Source organism: Platichthys flesus, chromosome 5 (assembly GCF_949316205.1).
Source record: "Platichthys flesus chromosome 5, fPlaFle2.1, whole genome shotgun sequence".
In the NCBI taxonomy this organism is placed as follows: domain Eukaryota; kingdom Metazoa; phylum Chordata; class Actinopteri; order Pleuronectiformes; family Pleuronectidae; genus Platichthys; species Platichthys flesus.
Window position 1 is genome coordinate 9631293 of NC_084949.1, and position 25583 is coordinate 9656875.

A 25583-nucleotide genomic window follows, 5' to 3' on the forward strand; every position below is an offset into this window, starting at 1 on the left:
TGTACATCATTTTAAATTAAAGTACATACAGGAAAAAAGGGTCTTTCAAAATAAATGTATCCTTCAGCCACTTTCATAATTATGGTTTGAGGTATAATATGTATATATGTCTACCTATACATAGATTGGATTGATTGGCATGCCGCTGTTGCAGATGCACTGTTCAGTGGGTAGTAGACTTTCAGTTTGAATGGACCAGTTTTTTCGGTTGCCACTGTAATATCATAATTGTGTTAATACGGGGATCACCAACTTCAGGAACAGTACTCAACACTTCTTCAAATCCACCAAACATTACTGCATCAGAAGCAAAGACATGTGAGACGCTTCTTTTTCTTCTTCTATTGCTTTATGTTGTCTCAACTTTCCTGGAATTGGTCTGAAAGTCTGAACTATTCCCAAAAAACCTTTTCACACGGCTAATGATCCGAACCATGGCTCAGTTTGATCCACACTAAGACCAGCTGCTGTAAGACTACATTTGTATCTTTTGCCTGGACCTCGGTCTGGGGCATCCTCTTCTGTTGGTGCAGACTTAACTGAACTGTTCTGGAACAAACAAGGTACGTGGGAAATTGCCCAAGATATTCTGGCAGCTGTTTCTTATTGTCTCCTCTTAAAGACCAGGTGTATGATCTGGATAAAGAACCGCAGTGAGAGGGTGCTGTCCTCCACTTGGCAATAGACGAACATGAATAAATGACTAGCTGACAGCTCCCGATGTGTGTGACAGTTTGCTCATCCACATCCGCCTGAAAGATGAAAACACTCATGTAATAACAGCAAACTCACAGTCTTACCCATGATGTGCAGGATGTTGTCAGCTATCTCAGTGGGAGTGACGGTGCCCTGCTTGGTGTCAGTCTGTAGAATCTCCAGCATGGACTCCAGCTTGTTCAGAGTGCTGTTCTGACACTCCTCACAGATGAACTCGCGGCTCACCGCCTGGAAAACACGTGCGGAACACATCAGTTGTGTGCTTTCTTCTCCGTTTCCATCTTTTCTCACTTTATTCATCGCCTTTCCAATTCTCTATTTTAATCTTTCTTTCTATTCGTGCCCTCTAGCCTTTCCTTCCCACCTCCCCCTCCCTCTCAGCTTGCTCACCGTGCACTGGGCCAGAGCAGCAGAGGTCTGCTGGATGTCGTTGACAGTGTTCAGATCCAGAGCTGTCAGGGCTCTGGTGATGTTGCTGCGAACTCCGACTCTGTAGCCGCGCTCGTCTCGGGACACCCGCACTGATTGTCTAAGCCGCTCATACTGAAAGGAGAAAGTAAATACAGGTATAAGTATGTTTAATATACTATTAACTAGTGTGCTGTGTGGCCTCTCCTACCTCATTCAGGACTGTGATAAGGGCCAGTGATAACTCTCTGACCCTCTGGGAGTCTCCCTGCTCCAGCAACTTTTTAAGTTTGGTGTCTGTCAGGTGAGACAGCCAGTGAGGAAGACTGCTGTAGCCCGAGGGAGGATGTGGCAGCCATACTTCAATGGATCTGGGCACAAACACAAAACAAAAGGAACTCTTATTAAATATTCTGTTTACAACTGAACAGTATAGTTGTGGACAGATGTCACTGCAAGGATAATTTTGTTGAAACTCGGATTAAATAAATTTATTTAAATAAATTAATTAAATAAACACATTTTAAGCACAGCTCCAGTGATGGCAAAATCGTCTGACTGCTCTACAACTTCAGGTCAGACTGATTCATTAATGGTTTTAAAAATGATACTTTTGCTGTGTAAGGTCACTATTATTTATTATAGCTTTTAACAACACCACAAGGTTTGCATTTTTGGTTTAGAGTGAAATGTATTGACACCTAATGGATGGTCAATCATGAAATTTGGTACAGGCACGTTCCTTTAGAAAAGTAAAAGTTGATCACCTTTAGCATGCTAACGGGCTGCCACTGTGAGCATGAAGACGTTAGCATTGAGCACAGATGAGTTAAACTTTAATTCCCTTCTTTGGGTATTTTGGATCCTTTCATAGCATAATCACAAATTACTGTATTTACCAGGATAATGCACTTGTATCAAATCGTCTTTCTAAGGAATCCCAGGTAGATATATTTTAAACTTATCTCCAGTAAAATAGTTTGCTCATGTGTAGTCCTGTTTAAGTGATTCAGTAGAGTGACAGCATAATACTGGAGGCTTCTCATGAGTGTCACATTTTTAGATGCAGATGAACGTTGTTCAAATGCAACTTTACGGCCAAATTATCCAGCTATACTTAACATGTCATGTTGAATTCTGTAGGAATTTAGTTATAATATAGACAATATCTTTTTATTGAAAAAGTGCAGCCATTAAAAAATACAATATTTTACTCATGCTAGTGCAGTGTCCATTCTAAACCTGACTGTGTGGAATGAGACGGCTAGAGTGGCCTTAGGAAACTGTTGAGTAATCCAGCAGATAAAGGGCGGCTGCTGCACAAAGAGCTGTTCACCTGTTAACTCAAAGTTTGGTGAACCTCAACCTAGGTCACAGAACCTTGAACTGGAGAACCATTTGACGTGAGCGCAGCCGTTGGCGTGAACGTACTGCTGTTGCTGCAGAACGCTGGTCACCTGTTTATTCGAAGTTTATCCATATGTCACATCGCAACAAATTCAACACTGCACTTCCTTCTGCCCTTAACCATACACATGCAAATGTGAAGCTGACAAGGTAAATGATTCTCAAGATATGCGAGCCACAGACAGACAGATTTCTGGACTAATTAGTTAAATACTATAAATTCATTGAAGAGCTGGTGGAAGTTAAAACATGATATACATTTTTTGTGATACTGTCTCTAAAGCCATTTCAAGTGATATAAGGAGAAAGCTCTAAATTAAAGTGCGACCTGATTTACTTTAAGCTTTAACCTAATTTTTCTGAGAAACATGAAAAGAATCCTGACCAGTTTCCAACTTTGGGGACATATAATTTTATCCAGATTTTCACACATTATCACATTAACACTCTTGCATCATACTTTGGCTACGGAGAGGCTCAATTCTCGTTAAACTGTCAAAAGTGTAGGTCAACTCTTTGGCTTTTCTCTCATCTATTTTCTGCAGGAAAGGGAGAAATCCGCAAAAACCTTGGCACAACTTCACTAATGTTCAGACATAGGAGGGCTGCAGAAGCTCCGGAGGTGAACACAAAGAAGATGAATGTCTGAATCCTATTTGCAGTAATTGGCTGCACTCCTCTCAAGAACAGAAAAGTCAAATATTGTTACTTGTTCAGTGCAATGATGGAAGCTCCTTGATGGTCCTCCACTGTGATGGAGACCGCAACACGTTGTCGGGCTGAGCTGAAGCCTGGAGGCAGGAAGGCCGAGTGCTCTGGACTGCTGCCTTTGTAGACACAGAAGTCCTCGCAGAAGTCTTCTCTGCAGCGCGTCACCAGCAGACTGTAGAGCAGCGGAGACTCCGAGTCGCCCAGATCAGTGTAACCTGGTTGCAAAAAATTGAGGAGACAGAAAAGAGGAAAAGATGGTTATTGTTGATTAGTAATAGTGCTTTGTTACTGTACTTTGGTACATTTATCTGTATAAGTGTTTAACTTTCTACTTCAAACTATAATAATGTGGCTTGAGTCTCATTTTGCTTTGCACCGATACAGCCAGTAGAAATGGCCTTCAGGAGGGAACTTTTTACTTTTATACTTTGAGTACATTTCTTACCTGAGCAGCTGAAGTGAACCCTGTCCACCAGCGTGCGCAGCTCCCAGCCTTCACCATCTCCATCTCCGTCCCCGTACTCAACTCCTGCTTCCCCTCCACCTCTCAGATGACACTCTCCACCAGTCGGGGGCATGTTGCGATTGAGCGTTATGGAGGCCACGCCCTCGCCATCCAGACTGCCGTCTGTCACGTGCAGGGTGAAGATGTAGGAGTCTATGTGGCGCAGGACGCCCTGTCGCAGCACCAGATTCATTCTGCCACTTCCAGTGGTGGTGGAGGAGGAGTCCAGGACCAGAGTCTCATTCTGTAGAGTCATGGCACTCCATCGCTGAGACACAGAGGCCGGGGAGGAGAATTTAGCAAACTACACTTGGTCATTTACTCAGAAACATAGACCAAGTAGGCAACTTAAAATAATATCAAAGGTTAGGACAACTTCATAAAAACATTTTTGCTTTTATGTTGTTCAATGTTGATGATGACATATAATCCTTAAAATCAAGCAACAAAACTTAGATGTCACATATGACTAACTTTTACAATTATCCATCCATATATTGCGTATCCTTTGAGAATTGTAGGGATTGGTGGAGCTGGAGCTCACACCCTGGACAGGTCGCCATCCCAGAGGAATTATCATTCACTCTGACATTGACACCTATGGCACGGCACGGGGGTCAGACATATGTTTGAATAATGTTGAGAAACTAGTGGATTACTTGATTCTGAATTGTTATGTCCACTTGATGGTCCATATTGTAACTTAAAGTCTCACAGATTGGCTGAATTGTAACTCCTGGATATTTCCAGAGCTTGGCTTATAATCAATGGAAAACATTTATTTCCAGCTTTGGAATATTTGACTAGAAAATAGGTCTGCCAGACATTGGGAAAAAATGCGATATGCAATAAGATTGTTGAATATCGCGATGACGATGAGACTTGCGATAAATAAACATTTACAGTCCCTGGCTTCTGACAAGAGACCACAGACAGCTCCTCAGCCGTAAGCAGGCGCACAGCTTTCCGGGGCAGACACCAGGGAGCGTTGCACATCTCCACTCAGAAGTTATCATTTAAAGTCTTTTCATAAATATTTGGACCTTGAAAAGTTATTTTTAGTTTTTAGCAGCTCTGTCAGTTATTAACTGCTCCTCCTCTCTGTGCCTCGCCATCTCCTCCAGCTCTACATACATTTACTAAGTTTACAAAGTGTGTTGTTTTTACCCAGACTCAGTTTAAACATGCGTCTGATCACATTTGTCTGTGTGTGTATGTTTGTGAGATACAAAGAGCGAGGGAGGAAAAGAGCGAGCAAGCTGATGACGAATGCAGTGCTCTAAAGAAAGAGTGAACTCATTAATAAAAGAAGTGATAATTAAATGATGATCAGTGTGGCAACAGACAAATCCATTTTTAAACTGTAGCGAGTTGGAGAGAGAGAAAGAGAGAGAGAGAGAGAGAGAGAGAGAGAGAGAGAGAGAGATAGGGAAACGATGACGATACATTTTCGATACTTTGTGCAGCCCCACTATAAAAGAATTTCCGTACAGCTGACTTAATGAACTGAAATGTTTAATGTAGACTGAACCTCTTTCCAGTTGATGCTGACCACAGTGCATGCGGTCAGCTTAACAGAATGTTAAATAAAAAACTATCCTTGTGTAGTCTGGAAAACTACAGGGAAATGATTTAAAAAGTGAGTAAGATAGAGAACAGCTGAGCACAGTCAACTGGTATTTACAATTTGAGGCCCAGTGACTCAACAAGTGTTTTTTTTCTGTGTTGGTAAGGACATAACACACATTCCCCTCTGCTTGAACAATGACCTCATTCTCACACCCACACACTGCCGGCATCACATATTGAAAGACTCAATAAAGGAGGGAGGAGGAGATGAGGTGGAGAAGGAAAAGAGGGTCTGGAAATGTTGATTTCACTGTCGCTACTGTGAAGCAGTGACCTCATTATGAGTGTGTGTGTGTGTTGGTGTGTGTGTGGGTGCGTGTGTCTGTTTGTTTACCCCACGGTGAAAGCCCTGGCAGTTGGTGCAGGTCCCTCTGAGGTAGACGTACGAGTTCTGGCTGACCTCGTAGAAGGACTGGGCCTTACAGGACACGCACTCCAGATACACCATGGGGATGTGACCACTCTGGACGAACACCTGTCACGCGACATGAGACAATAGCATGGGAAACAGTCACTCCACCGTGTCATGCCACGTTATTTACACCACATTTGCCTCCTCTCTTGTTTACCTTGTCTATTTTTTTCACCGTCTAAATGCCACTTCCTATTTAATCTGTTTGGAAGCAGCTTCAGTAACACATTTCAGTAACATGCATTGCTGATCAATTGACCAGAGATGTCAAGACAAATATTTCGTGAATAAATAGATAAGTAGAAATGACACGAGTAAAACGAGAAATTGGAAACTCTGCCATGGTCTGTGATGACCTTCAGCAATTCAACTGAAATATCTTCACAGAGCTGCTTTCAGACAGGCACTGAGCTCAGGTCAATCTTCTGAAAGACTAAACAGATAATTTCAATATTGATATAATATTTTCTGACAGTGTCATTGATAAATTATCACTGAAGTAATGGTAAGAGCATGAAACTAATGAGAAACACAACCTCTGTTCCACCATGAAACTGTTTTTCCAGACTGGTAAGATTTTGCTCCCGATTGTTGTGAGTCACCTCATTAGTACACAAGTTTACCCCCAGCTAGTATGACATATGAGCTCTCCAATAACCTTCAACACAAACTTAGACTGCAGATCCATCCAAAAACAAATATTTTGTTTATTATTTTTCTTATCATAATATTAATATTTATAAATTATTATTATGACATCCTCAAGTTGGAAAAAACAGACTTAAAATATACATTTCTTATCGTGAGCAGGAGATTGTGTGCACTTACAGTCTGCGTGGTGGACTCTGGTGGCATCCTGTCTTTGCTGATAGTCAGTTTGAAAGTGTATTCGACGCCTGCCTCCAGCTCAAAGCCAGAGATTCCCAGCACTGGACCACTGGAGCCCAAGCCGAAGTTCAGAGTGGAGCAGTGCTCCGGACCCTGCAAGCACAGATTGGACCATCACTAAAGCAGATCATTGTCAAACTGGGAAATAGATAGAATGACACTTACTCGCCACTTTGTATGAAACATTGATAAAACTTCTCTGTTACACCAACATTAAATATACAAGAAAATCATTTCTTAATGCACAACATGTAATGGTCATTAGTTGTGTTTTGCTTGCGGCAACATGCACAATGTGCAAGTGAATGAGTCACCACTCCACAGTTATTTGGACAACAATGTGGTGATGAGGCCTGTTCTTAAAAATGCTGTGAAATTTCACAAAGATGGCGCAAGGACAAAACTCTATCACTATTCACTCTATTTTTACAGCAGCTTTGTGGGAGCGTGTTTCTCTCATATCATAACTTTTGGAACAATATTGTGACTTTAAAACAGTAGGGACACCTTTCCTCTTGTATATAGTTTGTCAATTGGGATAAGTTTAATTTATGGGTTGAATGGTTAAGGTTAGGTCAGGTGAGGGTTAGGGTTCGGGTTAGGATTAGAGTTAGGTTAAGATTAAGGATAAATTAAGGTTAAGGTTTGGAGTCAGATTACAATTAAGCAGGCAGTGGTTATATTTAGGGTTTTTGTGAATCTCCACATACTGAATGTATGTGGATGTAAAGTTACCTAAAGTGATCTTTCACAACATACATGTGAGAATGTGTGTAATCTGTGCCTGTTGTTTATGTGAAAGTCTATAATTGTCAGGGTAGGGAGCAAAGCACAAGCTGTGGAATGCTGAGTTCATCAGTAAACCGTTACATAAGCGTTCTTTCAGTGCCTCTGAAGGCCTGACACTACCTCTACGCCTAAACCTAATTCTAACCATTAGCCTAAAGCCAAGTCCTATACCTTCAGCATTAAAGAGGCACACTCACAAACTGATCTGAGTTCTCCGGTTACAGAACTCAGAACCAGATGACCATTTCACAACTTTTCCACACTCTCCTTTGCAGAATGAAGTCTGCACCCTAAAGTACGTTAGATAAATTCAGCATTAAAGAGTTTGAGATTTGATTTTGACAATTCAGCACTCTCTTATTTCGATTGGACTCGAGTCAAATGTTGAAAGAGATAGAGAAAGAAACCATCCCGTCGAATCACGAGAGCCAAAGCAGAAGAGCAGAGGACATCTTTCATGTTTGGCCTGTTCTTACCTTTGAGGTACTTTGACACTCCCAGTGGTAGTGGAGGAGTGACTGGCTATCTGGGTCCAAGTTGGGGTCGTAGGACTGCTCCGCACTGAGCTGCAGGTCCTGCGTCCTCGACCAAACCCTGTAGGTGCCACCTTCTATAATGGGCATCAGCCTGAGAAAGGAAACAGGATCAAATTAAAGCAACACTAAGTCGTTTTTATACCTTCAAATCCTAGCACCTAGCCGTAGCTCGCTCAGTAAGAAACCAAACAAAAATTGAAAATCGGTGCATATTGATTAGAGCTACAAGAGGCCAAAGACACCTCCCTGGTGTTGTGTTCATTCGACAAGAAACTTAGAACTTTTGCCTGTTTGCTATGTCATTCGATCTTACTTGACGTGGGGCTGTTGAAGTGAAGTTATCCAACCCGCTAGTTTATTCTTAGAGGCCACTTTCACCCATGTTGATCGATGTTAAGCTCCAATTGAGCCAAACAATTAGTTTTGACACATTATGCTCGAACATCAATACCTGCCGCTTGCTTGCTGAGATTGCTTGTTAGCTTGTAGTTGAGTTTGCAGTGAATGCACTAACGTTTAGTGACAGACCCCAAATCATTGTTAGTCAACATGGTTCTTTGGCTTCTGTGTCATCTTGTCTACAAATGCAGATGTGTACAGTTGTGTGAATAGCAAAAACGTGTTATTCTATAAATCAACATGGTTTTATTGTGAAAGTAGATTACCATAATATCCATTGTACTAGAATAAATTTAAAGTGACTAAATAAAAAAAATTATTACACACGGCATTAAACTATCAGATTTATTGCTTATTTAAAACCAAAATAAAGAGGTGTGTGAACAAGTAATCGACAGCTTTACATGGAGGAAATAGTTTTTCTTCTGACCTGGCAGCCATAACACTCAGCTGCAGACAGGCAGCCTTCCTCAGCGGCACACCTTCATATGACAGAGAAAACACCAAGCTGTAGTTTCCTGTAACCAGAGCCATCTTGGGTAATGACAGCTGCAGCCGCCGCACATCCACCTCCACCGGCAGGCGAATGACTGGAACAGGCAAAGACTGAGAGGGCCTGGCCACTGCTCCAGAGGACATCTGGTCGTCTTTGTCATTATCACAGGAGGGCTTGGAGTATATCTGCCAGAGGTACTGAGCCCCGTAGCGCACACAGCCTTTCAGATCGACACTGGCCTCCACCAAAGTGGGCTGGGAGCGCCAGATGGCCAAGCGGGGGGCTTGGACCACCTGCACCTCTGGTTCCTCACACTCTAACACACTGATGTTAACCTCCACCTGGGCCAACACCCAGCTCACCAGGTTGCTGCAGTTCACCTGACACAGAGAAAAACAAGCTGGTGAAATTACAATTAAGCTTTCACACACAGCATCTGTTGAATACACGTTCTCATGTTTTAAGGGATCAACCAACAGAGAAATTATCTACATTGAATTATGGAATTCAAAGGGACATACTTTGACCATATAGTGTCCCGGGTGTTTGTACTCATAACCCACAGTTGTGGTGTTGGTGTGAACTGGACTAGAACCGTCCCCAAAGTCCCACAAACACTCCACAGGGGTTGACCTGGGAGTGATAGAGGCCATCAGGGTTATTGTTTTATGGATGAACGTGTCCTGAGGTGCTGCGTACAGGAAGGAAGCCGTCAGCAGGTTCTGCACGAGGATGTGCAGGGTGATGTTCTGGTGATGCAGGGCGTTGATAGCTTTAAGGTAGATGGTCAGTAAACCGGCCTCCTCTGGCGTGTATGACACCTGCAGTTGGGGGAATCATTGAGATACATTACATCCGTTTTGCTATTTTATGTGGTGTAAATCACAACTATTAAGGCTTTATTATTTGAGTGAGCTGACCTCTTCTCCTATATGTGAAATCTTGTGCAGGTGGTGTAGATCAATAGTCCACAGGAAGCGAACGGGTTTGCCTGTCAGGATGTTGGCCACGAACACTCTCTTCACACCGACAGGAATTGCTGTGCAGCTTCCCAAGATGGACAGTCCACGCACAGGCTCCATCACCTCCACCTGGATGTGCCGTCTCTTAAAGCTCACCTGGATTGTCACATTGCATTTCTATTAGTTTGGCTTAATTATTTTTATCTTGCTCATGTATTCAGTTAATTCAAAAGAAGAGAAATGTACTGGTGGTTAGGGTTAGGGTTAACTTTGGTTGTACCATAAATCTTATTATTCTGATATATTTTAGATGAAAACAAACAACTATATGCTCAATTAAATGATTCAGGCACAGATCTACTATAATTACCTCTGCTGAGGTGGTTATTTTTAACAAACTATTAAACGGATTACCAAGAGACTAGGAATAAGTGAAGTTTTTTCTTTATGCTTTCACAAATTTCCCAGGGAAAAATCTATGGCTCTAGTAAAACTTGGTGCAGCTTGATGATATTTTTGGGCGTTAAGTGTTCTGGCGAGTGCTAGTCTAGTTTTAAACATGCTCTTCCAATGTCAAGGACTTTCTTTGAAGAATCACACATACCAAGCTACGGTCTGTGTGTCATTAGATTGTCAGCATTAAATGTGCCCACATGTGAGGCAGTGATTAATAAACCTTACAGTATAAACATATATGCAGAGAAAGAAGAAATTAATTGGTTCATTGGTAAATTCTATCGAACTGTACATGTTTTACATTTCTTATATGGCAACAAAACTATATAAGGCTAACAAGTTAATATTATTATATTATAATAATTAGTTAACAGCCTTGGCCGTTTTAAATGTTATGTTTACGAGTCTATCTTCTATCTTTTATCATTTTAGTGAAACGTGAACAGCCAAAGCTTTGATAATATATTATCTTATAATGTTTGTCATGCATGTTCTTGACTTTACCTGGTTGTGAGCAGTGAGATTCACCATGTAGGTATCCACTCTACTGAACACGTGGACATAGGTTTGGTTGGGTTGATTGATAACAGTGCCATCTCCACTGATGCTGAGGATCAGGTGAACGTCCGACCCCGCTGCCATAGAAATGGTGAACTCCACCTTCTCGCCGATTCCTGCAATCTTCTTACTTGCCCTCAGCTCCAACCCCTGAACCTTGTCCTGAGCAAAAAACTCCCTGGAGACAAATTGCCCACTGACATCATTGGTGGCATTTAGAGTAATTAGGGCCATCTTTGGCTCCTGGAAAACCAGGGAGGTTCTCCTTCCTGTGTTGGCTCTTCCGTCGATCAGCCATGTCCATGTCACATTGGTTCCTGTCAGAACCTCTCCCTGGAGTGAGACATTAGCGCCTGTTGCTATGTAATTTGGGTCTGTTACATTGGTAGCTGTGAAAGTTAATCCAGAAATGATTTCCTGGACACTGACAGTTTCTAAAACAACCTCTGAGCTAACGTTATTGAAGACCTCCACAGTAACTACTTTCTGCCCAGGACTGCTGAAGGTGTGGGTCTTCCAGGACTTGTTCCATATCAGAGTATCCCCATTCACAGACCAGCGGTACTGCAAGTCTGAGCCCTCCATGGTCAAGACTGTCAAGTTAGTTGGTGAATTGACCGCAACTGGATTGTTGCTAATCTGCAGGTACAGGCCTTTTGCTGGTTCCAGGAAGTGGATGGTTCTGTTGATGGTAAGCTGGCCCAGGAGGTTGGTGGCCCGAAGGAAGATTTCACATGGACCTGGTTTGGAGAAATTCACCTCCACGTTCTTTCCGGTTATGTTGAAGCTTGAGCTGGCTGGGTCTAGTTCTCTGATGATGTTCCAAGTAAATGTCATGTTGGTTCCTTCCTTTAGTCCAGCTTGAAGATGGAGCAGGCGGTTCGTAGCAAAGCAGCATCTGTTCTCTTTTGTGCCTCCACTTCCTCCAATCTCCTCCTCTGCTAAAATCTGCAGGCCCTCCAGCTCACGTTGTACAAACAGGAAGATGCTCGCCTGTGTCGTTCCAATGTCGTTTTCAGCCGTCACAATGATGTTGAAAGTTCCAACAGAGCGGAAGGTGTAGTACATGGTGTGGGTTGCTGGTATTGAGGTGCAGTGGTCACAAACAATCCAAGAGAACCGGACGCCATCTCCCTTCTCCATCTGGGCCTCAAAGTGAACCGAGGCATTCAGAGGGACGTTAACCAAACTGGCATTGACAGTCAACCCACGGATTGGTGCCAGCACAGCAACAGGCAGAGTAGTGTGATTCCAGCTAACTGTGTTGGCTGCTGTCAGTGTGATATTGTAGTTTCCAGACATATTGTAGGTATGGAGGGTATTATGACCTGCAAATGTATTCCCGTCTCCAAAGTTCCAGGTGTAATTGACATCGGAGGCCTGGGAGGAAGTTGTGAAAGCATACGGTGCTTGAAGTGTTAAGTTGTTGGATTTGGTGCCATTGTGCTGAATAACAATTGGTCCTACAGGCATCAGAACCTCAATCACAACGCTGGTATTACTGCTGGAGATGTTATTGAAGACAGTGACTGTCACCATGTACCGACCTGGGTTTTTATACATCGTCAAAACATTCCCCAACCCGTGGCTGAGCACAGAGTCCTCCTCTTTACCGAAGTCCCACTGATAAAAGTAGTTAAACCTTGGCTCAGCTTTGACCTGGAACAGAATGTCTTCTCCAACAGCATAGAGGGATTTCTCAATGGGAAGGCTTATGTGGGTCAAAGCTGGCTGCACGCACACCAAGTTGAAGAAGTTGGCCTTTGTGGCCCTGTTGATCCCGCTGGAAAGAAGCAGCGAGAGGTGGTAGTTTCCACTTTTCCAGTAGGTGTGTGACACTCTGGGGTTGCCTTGGTGCGTCTCGTTGGGGCTTCCATCCCCGAAGCACCATTCATATAGGTGAGCAGATTCATTACCGGAAACCCAGGCTTGAAATTTGACTGGAGTCTGCTCTTGGACACACCCAGACGGCTCCATCCTTATCACTTGGAAGACAAACACCTGCACTCCTAGGATTGTCCAACCAGAGCTCACAGCGTTCGAGGCGGTCACGTTCACTGTGTAGTTGCCATCTCTGCTGTAGTTGTGCGTCACGTGAGGTTCAGATGAAGAGTAGACAGCTCCATCACCCATGGAGAATGTCCATGTGATGTTGTTACCTGAAGCAAGGCGGGCCCTCACAGCAGTGGGGCTGTGAAGCTCTGTTGGAGATGAGCTTTCCGCTTTTAGATCTTCAATCTCCTCATATACAAACATCTCAGCACAAGCATCCATAGCACTGATGGTGTTGTTTACCGATACGCACACATTAAAGTTGCCACTCTGTGCAAAGGTGTGCTCCAAGCGGCGACCTTGTAATGGGGCTGAACCATCTCCAAAGTGCCAGTCATATTGAATTCCATAGGCCGAGGGCAGGGGGTGAGCTTCAAAAACAGCTGATTTGCCAGCCAGGAGGTGCTGTGTCTCTGTTTGTATATCAACATGTGTGAGGATGCTGTAGACACTCATGTTGATGCTCTGACTGATGTTGTCATAACGATTGGATACTGACACCAGCGCAGAGTATATTCCTGTACAGAGAGAGGGGGGGGGGGGGGGGAGAGCAAGACAAAAGTGGTAAAATTAGCTATATAACCTTGTATTAATATTATAATCTTGTATTAATAACGCAGCCTCTTGATGACACACATCATCACATGGAAACAGAAGCGGGGGAAGCGAGTAAGGCTACGCGCTGGGCTAAAGGCTAACCCGTTCAGTCCAGAACCCTCGAGTCTGTTCCCCGCCAACTCAAGGTCTCTTACAAACAAGTTGGATGAGATCTGAATGAGAATTACAATACATTACCTCATTGCTACGCATCCTGCAAACACCCAACTTTAATCCCCTATACACTGAGTGACTTGGTATTGTCCCAAGTGGGATGTTCCATTTGCCTATAATAATAGGAGTGGGGAAGTATGGATTTCTCGTACCGGTATAAATGTATTAAATACTCAAATGGTCAGTTAAATCATATTTTTAGGAGGTTGTCTTTATTGACAAATGGGTTCATATTTTATGTGTCTTTATTTTTAAATGAATAAGTTGAATATTTTAATCTCTAAACCCCCAAATTGTCGCTCTTTTGAACATGCGCCCAGGGATCTCTCTGTCAGTTTGCATTCGCAGCAGAGAGAGACAGTTGAGAAGAGAATGTAAACTGATGCAGTCCCTGTTTCGTGTTGTATCATTACATTAAAAGCAATCTGAAGAGAGCTGCCGTGTTGCAGTATTTTTTTGGTGTGTGGCCTGGACTCGCTACATTTGAGTCTTTTTTTCACTCCTTCCAAAGCAGATGCATATTCTGTCTGAACCAAGGTTTTTACAACAGGTGACAATGGAAACACAACCACAGAGGCCCTAAAATCAAAGAAAATGAGAAGATCCATGTAAAACCTTCAAACTTATATTTAAACTTACAAACTAATCATCCCTTTTAAATTTTACCTCCGTTAAGGAGCTTATGCTTTTGTTTTGTCTATCTGTCTTTTAGTTAACAGGATTACGCACAAACTGATTTGGGTCAGGAAAGCTCGAATACATTTTGTTTTGCGGATCCAAATAAATGGGTGGATTCCATGGGTGGAGTCTACTGCGAGAAAAACTAATTGGATTGTTGAGTAGGTGAAAATCTATGAGGTCTGACTATCTGCGTGGACGCTAACAAATATATAGATAGTGCGCGCACACACCAAACAGCTATGGAGAAAAAACTTAAAGATCTTGTATGTTACCATGAGAAGTTTGTTTTTGAATAAATATGAAACTGTGGCAGGACAAATTAGAATATGTCTGGCTGCCACAGTCTAGATACTTAATGGGAAATGCGGCTCCGACATGGCATTAGCCTTGGCGGAGGTTTGCGCTCTCAGAGTACACTTCTAGTTAAATGAATAGAATGGAAGATGAGTGAGGGTTTACCTGGCTGAGAGTAGATATAGGTGACATTGTTGCTTAGGAGGACCTGGTTGGGGGAGTCTGGGCAGAGGAGGGCCGGGGCATAGGGAGGCTTGTATTCAAACTCCTTGTATCCCCCGTCACCAAAAAACCAGCTGCAACACAACAGAGACACGTAAAACCATTAAAAGAGGAGCTCAGATGAGGAGAAGTAATAACAACCATTTCCACACACACACACACACACACACACACACACACATACACACACACACACACACACACACACAAACACACACACACACACACAGGCACACACACACACAAGCTGCTGGAAAGTGGGAATCTTCTCTGACAAGGCAATAGAGGGTTTGGAAGAAGAGAAGTGGAAACTCAAAACTCAGGAAGCCTCTCTGGACCAAGAATGGTGAGAGTGGAGGGAAACTAAGTGAAAGAGTGCACCACAGTTGGGAGGGTGGGAATGTGAAAGAGGGAGGTCGGGAAAAGAGAAAGAGTGGAAGAAAGGGGGGGGGAAAGTACGGGGGAAACAGCCGAGCAGAAGGGAAAATTCTTGTCAGCAATCTGGGCTAACCACACAGTTATAAATCCAAGGCTCTGCATGGTATGAATGCTGCCTTGCTATTATGGTGCACAGGAAGGCAAAAACAGAGAAAAGAGAAAGAGGGACAGATAGAGGAGAGGAAACTAGCCGCCAAATACAAACAGATGTACAGTGACTGCCTCAAAAACAAGAAAAGAAGAATAGACAGAGAGAAAACAGGCAGCTTTTTATATATATATAAAAAAAAAATGTTAATTTGTTAATTCATCCATGATTGTGTCCGTCTCTCCTCCTCTGCACGTACCGGAAGGTGGCGGCCACAGACATGTCCACGAGCACAGAAGTGGTGAGAGTCTGAGTGGAGCCCTGTGGGACCACATCTGGAACGCCCTTCACCGAGAGGCCGGCCATGGGCTGCAGGCGGTCCACTGTCACGTTGAAGTGCTCCGTGAGGGTGCTGACATGATTCCTGGCCGTCACCTGCACAAAGAAGTAGCCAGTAACACGGTGGCACTCAGTCAACCATTAATGTGACAGCACTGGGTCAGCACTCGTAACGTTTTTTCACTCACTCATGTGTGTTGTGAGCAGTAAATTAGACTAATCAGTACTTTAAGTGTTTCAATCATTTTGTATACAATTTATAAATAAACTGGTTCTGACTTCCTTAAAAGTAAATATTTGCTGGTTGAGTCTCTATGGCATTATGACTGCTTGTCAGAAAAACAGCTGCATAAAGGGCCCATGTTTCACACCTTTCTGGGATGTGATTTGAAGTATTGGCCATAAGATGATATACCTTTGGTTTAAAGTCGAAAAAAACTGCTTTAACGTGTATTTCGTGTCCTCTGTTCTGCCTCTTTCTGGAGCTGCAGACAGAACAGATTGTTTTCTCCTGCCTCTTGAGCCCCTCCTCTAATTGGCTGACTAAACTTTGAGGGACACACGACCAGGCCTATTATTTTTTAATAATACAGGGATTGATGCAAATAACAAGTGGGGGTTCTACGTACTGAGTCAAACTTCACCAAACGCTTGACAAACAGGTGAACAGCTCTCTGTGCAGCAGCAGGGGATCAGGGTTCTGTGGACTGAGTCCTGCAGATGATCTTTAATTGCTATAGCTTAATTACTGCAGGTCACTTTTACAGTTTCTGAGAGAAAGCTGCAAACAGCATCACCACAGCCCAAGTAAAGAGCCTGTCCCAAACAGGCAGGATTAGAACAGACACTGCACTACTGTTATAAACATGTATAATTATATATATATATATATGTTTGTAATAATACAATATTTAATATAATAACTGTGCAGAGCCATTCAGTGTTGAGACTAAAAGAAAACCTGTCACATACAAATTTAATCCAAAAAATCCTACTCTTGCATGTAGGTACGTTACAGAGACGCTTTGGCAGATTGATTGAGTCATGTGAAGGAAACTCACAGTGAGCTTGTAGATGGCAGCGTGCTGGTAGATGACGTTCAGAACAGTGTTGTAATAGGTGAAGTACGGTTTGTCGTCCACTGTCCATTTAAACGTGGGACTGGAGCCTTCGAGGACTGATGCTGTGTAGCTCTGTAACAGACGTATATATATAAACAACATATCAACATCACACGTGGCACACATTCAACATATTCCCCCCTAACATATGAATGGTGCTGTTGAGCACTTTGAGTGGTCATCAAATAATCAGGGGGAGTACAAATACAAGTACAAATAGGATGACCATCTGTACTTGCAAGTACATGGTCAAATTAAAGACAAATATATAGCACAATATATCAATATGCAATCAATACGGGATATCATAGCAGTGGTGATGAAGACAATATACAAGAAACAACCAAATGGAGATACAAAACACGGGATGATGACAAAGACACCAGGGAGGGTGTCAATGGTCTCCTCTTGACAAATTTAAAAAAACAATTTATCCTATATTTGTGATGGGTTCATGATTGAGTGTTTTAATTACAGGTGATGACTACTGATGATCACTACTGTCTGTACACTAAGCTTTTTTTGTGAGTCCTACATTTTTTCGAACTTGTCTTGCTTGAGCACTTGAAATGTGTCCGTCACTGTAAACACTGGCTTATATGCAGGTCCCTCACAACATCAAACAACAATGCTCTTCCTCCATATCTATGGTTTTTCTCTAAAAATCACATGATAAGGTAAATGATAGGTGTAAGTAGGGTTGCAACAATTCCACGTACACTATCTCATGTGTGGAGACATTTCACCCCAGCCAATGTAGAAGGAAAGGCCGTGTGCATTTGCAAATACGATGCAATGACCGATGTTAAGAATGACACCCAGAAGCATATAGTCAAGTGCCCAAAGTTTCCTCAGGGCTCAATTCAGCCTATGACAAAACAAAATGTTTATATTTATGTCTGTATATGACAAGGTAAATACAGTTAGTATAAATTACCCACACAATTTCCAGTTTTTTCCTGTTAATTCCCATTAATGCCCGTATATTTCCGTTAATTCCCATGGAAAGTTTCCAACTTTGAATATTCCCAGAATTTTGCAACCCTAGGTGTGAGTGATTGTCAAAGCTTTGTTTTTTCATTGTAGTGAGTTGATAAACGCACCTATAGTAGCGCAAAGTAACAGGAGTCACAGGAGAGAATAAACCAGCTTCTTAAAAACTGTGAACTGGATTTAAAACATAATGCAAGTCTCTAAATGTCCAGGTTATCCAGTATGCATGGGAACCCTTATACCTGAAATACAAATGCACAAATACATACACTCACCACAACTGACTCCATCAGCACTCGGTGGGCAGGGTGTGGCTGCACCACCAGTCCTCTGAGGGGCTCCTCCACGTGGACAACTATAATCAGGCTGGCCTCAGTCACGTTACTGTGTGCCTCCAGTTCCACCTGTATTGGACTCCTCTGCTCTTCTGCTCCCAGGTTCAGTTCCAGGACTGCGTACAGGCTGGGCTCGGTGACCTTGACCCCTGTCCCTGAGCTCAGGCCGGGCCGACAGAGTGCCGCGCCGGATGAAACTCCTGATGGACACTCTTGCTTGAAGGTGATGCTGCGATTGCTGCCTCGACAAGACACCTGTGTTGCGTAGCGAGACTGGACACGGAGCAGAAGACGGGTGTCGTTGGGCTGCACATAGTAGGAGCCATTTTGGGGGAGGGGGTGGAGGACTGTCAAGCCCAGCGGGGGCACCACGCGCAGTGGGCATGATGCTGAGACCGGGTATGCTGGCTCAGCAGAGGTCACCTGAAAGTAAACTTTCTCTCAATTACTATGGAAGTGCTAATACGGGACAAATATTAATACAGACATTTATCTGTGGTTGGCGGTCACATTGAAAACACATAAATAATCAATAAATTAAATTGATCTATACTGAGATTTTAAAATAAACTCCTTCTCAAAATGTTAAAGCTAAAGTTAATTTCTTTATCTCACATTGGAGTCATTAGAAAAAACAAATCTTCCAGGAAACAAGATACATGCGATAGTATATTCCACATTCTAGTTTGGCCTCCTCATGCATGTTGATAGGTGCATGCTGGGATATGCCATGCTGCTTTGATGTCTTACCAGCAGGCTGTAGAGTCCAGGCTGCGGTAAACCATCAGACAGCTTTGCTCCCTGCAGCTGGGTCTCACTTTGTCCCACATAGAGCACTCTGACAGGGCAGACCACCTCCTCCAGCCACCGTCCCTCGCCGTCCGCCACCAGCACCTCCACGTCCAGCTCCGGGTCAGGCAGAGGGTCGGCGTCAGAGTCGGCCGATCTATCTGCTGAATGTCTGGTGTTGTTTATCCAGAACCACTCGGACTGGTTGAGGGCCAGAACAGGTTGTCGCCACTGTGAGTGGATGGAGGACTGGCAGCGGAGCAAGGACCCGGGGCCGGCATCATGTTGCAGGGCGATGACATCACCGCCGGACACCAAGAGGTCCTCCAGGTGTTCTTGTACCTGGGAAAAACAGGACAGTGCACGTTAGAGGCAATGGCAAAGTCACATAGGTCAAGGTAAGACTGCACATTACCAACTTTGTAAACAAAGAGAAGAGTCCTCTTTATTGAATCGTAGCATAATTGTTGCAGTCAAATGGCCGACCTTCCACAACAGCTGCAATCTCTTCCCTGTTTATCCTATCTGGCTGTAAACACCCTCAAACTGACGCTGGAAGTAATCAGTTTTCTTCTAGGTTTTCTGTATTTCAAAAGCAAACTTCAAAAACATCGCTCCCTGTTTAATAACTTTGGAGTAATGTTGGAGGCAAAACAAATCCCTCTCACCACTACATGAGCAGCCGGTCCTGCTGGTAGAGTGAAGACCACCTCATTATGAAGGGTGTAGCGGGGCCTGAGCGCCCCTGGAGGCAGGCGGTGCGTTTGGCTGCAGTTAGGACAGGTCGAAGGCTGGCAGGGACTCGACAGAGCAAGGCAGCGGTGCTGGAAGGGACACCACTGCTCCAGGTGGGGGCAAGGGGGTGGGTCACTGGTCTTGGTGTCATTTGGGACACAAACAGCCACTGGAGAACACGCTGGACCTCCACAACCTGAGACACAAGACAGATTTTTATTTCAGACCTTAACTTCTAATTTTTAAACATACAATATGTAACCTCAGGCTCTAGGAGTATCTTCCTCAAAACCAGAACTTAAGACCTTGTTTGATGACACCGTGATGCAGGGTGAGATCATTGCCAAGGAAAATCTACCCGACCTGACTCTGGTGAAAATCATGTTCACAGATTTTTGTTTTTGTGAGGCTTTAAAAGTGACTTATACAAACAGGTGAAGGCAAACAGCCGAATTAAAAGTCCTGATATTTGAGTGAAATTGTGGATTTCTCTGGGTTGAACATTATTGTGAACAAGTCAGGAAAATATATTACATAGGTGTGAACTTTTTTAGACATTTAAATGAAGAATTGTTCTGCTAATTGTTTGTTTGGTATATAAAAGTAACAGCAGCAAAATTAATAAAAGTATTTTTTACCCTCGAACACTTTATGTAGTCTTTAAATATAGTGTGATTTTCAGTCCGCCTTCTCTATGTTTAATGGAAAATTATACATCATCTGTAAAAATTATACAAATTTACTATTTTCATTCAAAACAGAGTGATATTTTAACAAGAAAGAACCACTTGTTCACTTTGATGTCTGTCCAGACTCATGCAATAAACTGTGTGCAGTAAAGAAATTGAATAAAAAACTATTTGGTTTCGTTAGTCATGGATTAATTATTTTGTTCTCTGTGTGTTATAAGGTCCCACAGAGCTTGACCATCGACCATCAAAATGTAATAATTCAGTCTTAAACCTCTGAGATATTGTGTTCATAAGAGTGGGACATGTGCACTTCTATATGGACGGACAACCCTTTCACATAATGGCCAAGCCAATCAGCTTGCTCTGGGTTTACTCCTCATGGTTGAATGCACTCATTGTAAATCGCTTTGCATGAAAGTCCCAGCTAAATAAAATGTAACGTAAATAATGGCTCGGGATACAAGCGAAATAACAATCGACAAATAAATGTCAATGTGTAGCTGATGCGTCAGTGTGGTCACATCTTACATCTGAAAAGAATAAACTGCACATAAAAGCAACGTTTTACTGGATGAAAGAGAAATCACACAAGAAAAGTTCTGCAAAGCAACACCAAAAAGCGTGCACTTGTGTAAAAGTGTTTTTGTAGTGGGAAGATAATTGGCGTGCTGGGCTTGAATCCATCTCGGAGTGGGGTAGAGTAAACGTGCTCTCTGGGATTTATGGTGCAGCTGCGTGATGTCATTACCTCCACTGACCACCGCTGCATTCGCAGATTTCACAAAGTGAAAGTTTTACAGACAAAACAACCGCTCGCCTCTCTGTGGACTTGTTTCTCGGGTCTGTCGTGTGCGTCTGCTCTCTGCTCCTCAATCTTTCTGTTGTGTCTCGGTGGAGGTGTACAAAAGGAAACACAGAAAGCATCTCAATCTTCTGTGCCGTGTGCCACGCGCTGTCGCGGTGCTGTGTCTGGATGAGAAGAGGAGGGAGCTCAGAAGGGAGGTGACCTTGAGTAGTCTTGTTCGCTCCTCTTCTGTGTCAGCCTACTTTCTGTCTCCTTTCAAACTCCTCCGTCATGTTCACCTACCTAACAACTTTAGACAAGCGTCGGTCACTGTGTGCGTGTGTGTGTTTGTGTGTGAGGGTGAGTGTGTGTGTGTGTGTGTCAGTGTGTGTGGGGGTCAGTGTGTGAGTGTGTGTGCTTGTGTGTGTGAGGGTGAGTGTGTGTGTGTGTGCATTTTTATCTAACCGAAGGTATGAGTGCAGGTGGCATATAGGTTGTTTTTTTCTCCTTCTTTTTTTGACACCTGTTGTTATTCACCAGAAATGTGCGGATGCTTTTACAAGCCGAGTGTGTGTTAGTGTGTATCTGTGCATGTGTGTGTGACTCACCGGGCAGCAGCAGGTGCAGGCCTGGATGATGGCAGTGAGGGCTGTAGGTCTGGAATCGAACTTGGATTTGTGAGCTGAGTTCCTGAGTGAGAAACTCAAGGGAGGACAGACGACCTGCTTGAACGAAGCTAAGAGCCGGGAACAACAGCACCTGAGTGAGAGAAAACAAAAACAGAACGATTGACAAAAGAAGGTTTGAGGAGGAGAAAACGAACAAACATTGACGAGCTGAGATACCGCCTCACCTCTATGCCACTGCTGGGCGGTTGTGGAGCAGGGAGCGGAGAGGACGAGGCGCGGTGCAAAGGATTTTGGGAGTTGAACACGGGCAACCCCACAGTCCAGATCCCTGCATCCGGAACACGCACTGTAGAGGTGGAGGAAAAAGAGTGAAATCAAAAACGAGAATATTGATTATACATAAAGAAACTTAAAATGGCACTCAGTAGAGCACATACCTCGACCTATAGACCGAACAGTCTGCTTGATTTCAATCAAGCCGCACCAAATTGCACACACTCATCAGTCTCCTATATGTGTCTGATTTCGTTTTTTCTATGCAAATTATTCCCCTGGCAAATCAGTGAAAATGTAAAAATAAAACGAACAATCTCTCAATGTTGAATAAAGTGAAAATAATTCCTCAATCCGCCCCCTGATCTGGATCCGGATCCAATCTTAATGTGCTCCCTTTTGACCCCTACCACACGCTTCCACCAAGTTTCCTGGGAATTCGTTTAGCTGGTTATGTATAATCTTACTTACAGACAATCAAAGGGGTGAAAACACAAGGACCTCTGCTCATTATGTATGTGGCCTTTGGGGAACATAATTAATACATTAGCTACATATTCATTTTTTTCCAATCCTCCCTGTCCACCTCGTGTGAAAACATGACCCGGTTTCTTTCCAGAGACAAGAGTGCATTAGTTTGATTAAAAGATGCTGTGCCAAATTACTCTGATCGAATTATAATAAAGAAGAGTCTCTGGATGCCTCTTACACAGGGAGCAATTTGTTTCAATGCCAAGTGTACTCTAATTATAAATGGTGCTTCAGCAACTCTTGTGCTTGTAATTAGTTTTGATGGAAGCGGTAGGATTTTTATTGCTACACTCGTTTGTGCCATGTTTTTTATTTATATGAAAGTGAGGGAGGATGAAAATCTTCACCCCAAACAACTTAGGTGCTGAGGATATCCGTATTGAATCTCCGCCTCAGCTTCCATTTCCTCCCCCCCGATCATGGGTTTCTAGGTATTTGAACTGCTTGTACGTTTTGTGTGTGTGTGTCTTTGTGAATATATGGAATCTACCTTGAGGCCTGTACTCGCAGACATAGGCGCGTTTGGCGTTGCATGAATGTGAACTGGTCTGACCCCGGTGGTCGAGCGAGACGCACACGTTCCCACGGGGTATCGGGGAGCGAGGCGGCGGGCCCTCCGCTCCCTCCTGCGCCTCAGAGCCGTTCACCCAGTGCAGCTTTCCTGGAGAGTTAACGTCACTCAGGCCAAGCCACACGCCTCGTTCCCTGGGGCAGGGAATGGACAGGTAGCACACAGATTAACAGAGCGCCTGCTTGACAGCTGGAAAATAGGCTCCTCTACTCAAAGTGCACACGAGAGAAGACAGACATACAAATATCACCGAATGTAAGAAAAGAAAAGAAAATCTGGATGAAATGATCCTCGTTAAACAAAGCACAATCAAGGGTTAATAATTTAACGATTGAAAAAAGGAATCTTCCTTGAACAAGCAACAACACAACACACAAACCTCCCGACAAAACATCAAGACTAAAATCAATGCGTTTCATCAATAAGTGAATTATGCGCTAGATTGCCTTCAACAATCAATAATTGCAGTGAAGGAGAGAGCAGGAAAATGGCTTCTGATTGAAGCCCAGTGGGATGTTCCGGAGGCGCTGTCAGATATTTAGTGTGTCCCTGTGATTACGACAGATAAACTCTCCCCTAATGGACTGCACTACCCCTCTCTGTTTTTTCTGACATGGCTTTTAACTTAAAAAACCCTAATGAAGCTCCCCTCACCATGTGATACACAATGACAAAATGGCAGTGTGTTCTTTCTCTCTTTTGATCAGACTTTTCTACACTGGCTCACATCTGTGCAAACGACATCTAAGAGAGGGGATCAGGGGGGTTACGAATTAGAAGCTGAGAGGGGACAAGAAAAAAGGGTCTTTGTGGCAAAAACACTAACAAGATCTGAAGAAAGAGCAGCTCCTTATATAAGCGAGGGGATGGAGAAACACACGAGCGGAGGAGGACGAGGAGGAGGAGAGGGGGATAAGCTCCATCTGCAGCAGGTTTTCTCTTCTCTCATCCACTTAGGTCTGCGAGTGCAGGGCCTCTACCCTCGCATTAACACACACAGCATGACGTGTGGACTCCTCCTCCCCGGGTGTTGCAGTTACAATGCAGCTGTGTTTTTACAGATGTGTGTTTTTGCGACCTGCTCCAACCCCAAAGGAGGCCTTCAGACCCGTGCGAGGTCCAACATGTTTTATTTTTTGTTGTCGCAAAGCTAAGAGCGACATCCTTAAACAGTGCATCACACAGATGTGCGGTGGAACACGCATAGACACGCGGCTGTTTTCGAACAAAGACACCGTGTGTGGTTGCCGAGACAAAAACAGGTTGTCATCATCTGTTCGCATCGGAATATGTGCTACACTGAGAAACACATAAAACATTTCATTATTTTGAAGCCCCCAAAGAATAAACAGAACAATCATGCCTGAACAACAAAAGCACGCAGGAGAAAAAAACCCTCAAAGGGTCACATTCAGACAGATGGAGGGGAGAAGCAAGAAAAACACATGTTTCACACACACACACCCCCCCCCCCCCCATCCAATCCAATCCAAGTCCTGTTGTGATTGTCAGTGATTGAAAGTCCAACATCTGTTTTGAGAATTTGTTGTCTGTTTCATTGTTCCTTTGGCTCGCCTCCGCACACAGACGGCAACACGGTGAGAACTGTTAACTTTTGAAACGCAAACTGGGATGACGCATTGTGTCACAGAGCTGGCAGCTTATCTGTTCTGTACGTGCCAACATTCTGCAACCTGGAATAGTATGAACACTGATATCTATTCATGTGTCTATTAATATGTTGTCTGTACAGAGTGATACTAACACAAGAGGACTCACTGAAAGAATAAGACTAATCTTTGTTTTGAGGAAAACTGACAAAGAAATTCAGAAATAAATTGAATATACATAAATAATTACATCAAACAAAATGAATTGCACAGAGAGAGACGCCGCGTCGCCACTTTTCCACTTCATAAAGTCAGACAACACTCACTGTGTGACGTTGGGGGCCAGCAGGTTGCACAGTGCATCCGTCCTGAGTATTGCCAGATCCCCGCCGCGGTCAGAACACTGTTGTCGAGCATCGGTCCAGCTCATCTCCCCCGGGACTATCTGAAAACATCGTGACGACTCGGCGTGGTACACCCTGTCTTTTGGACAGTGAGGGGAGGCTGGCGGAGGACAGATGTGTGAGTCACGCCATTTCCCAGATTGTTTGTAGGCGCACAACATCAGGGAAACATGCACCGGCTATTTTATTGCTCGAAAAAAGTTATTGCTGAAAAACTGTGTTCTGAGCTAGTCCCATGTTACATAAACTACACAACACATTCTGAAAGCACACTCTGGAGAGCCGATGATAAGTCAGCGTGTGCAGAAAGTCAACACTGTTCAGAAACGTGCATTTATACAGGGCTGTCAGTTCAATA

The 25583-nt window shown here is 43.6% G+C and overlaps 1 protein-coding gene across 1 annotated transcript in view; it reads right to left on the minus strand.

Annotated features, from left to right (window-relative positions):
- pkd1a (polycystic kidney disease 1a) overlaps window positions 1-25583 on the minus strand; it is a 61220-nt gene that overhangs the window by 17724 nt on the left and 17913 nt on the right. The window contains exons 9-30 of the mRNA XM_062387479.1: window positions 25148-25325; window positions 23131-23345; window positions 22061-22182; window positions 21816-21966; window positions 19665-19927; window positions 18958-19338; window positions 18148-18630; window positions 16820-16951; window positions 15679-15854; window positions 14837-14967; window positions 10820-13443; window positions 9818-10015; window positions 9419-9718; window positions 8832-9277; window positions 7943-8093; window positions 6618-6770; window positions 5712-5852; window positions 3689-4016; window positions 3242-3458; window positions 1337-1496; window positions 1108-1260; window positions 801-945 (exon numbers count right to left, since the gene is read on the minus strand). Of these exons, the coding sequence (XP_062243463.1) occupies window positions 801-945; window positions 1108-1260; window positions 1337-1496; window positions 3242-3458; window positions 3689-4016; window positions 5712-5852; window positions 6618-6770; window positions 7943-8093; window positions 8832-9277; window positions 9419-9718; window positions 9818-10015; window positions 10820-13443; window positions 14837-14967; window positions 15679-15854; window positions 16820-16951; window positions 18148-18630; window positions 18958-19338; window positions 19665-19927; window positions 21816-21966; window positions 22061-22182; window positions 23131-23345; window positions 25148-25325 (7248 nt within the window). The remainder of the gene's footprint in view (window positions 1-800; window positions 946-1107; window positions 1261-1336; window positions 1497-3241; window positions 3459-3688; window positions 4017-5711; window positions 5853-6617; window positions 6771-7942; window positions 8094-8831; window positions 9278-9418; window positions 9719-9817; window positions 10016-10819; window positions 13444-14836; window positions 14968-15678; window positions 15855-16819; window positions 16952-18147; window positions 18631-18957; window positions 19339-19664; window positions 19928-21815; window positions 21967-22060; window positions 22183-23130; window positions 23346-25147; window positions 25326-25583) is intronic.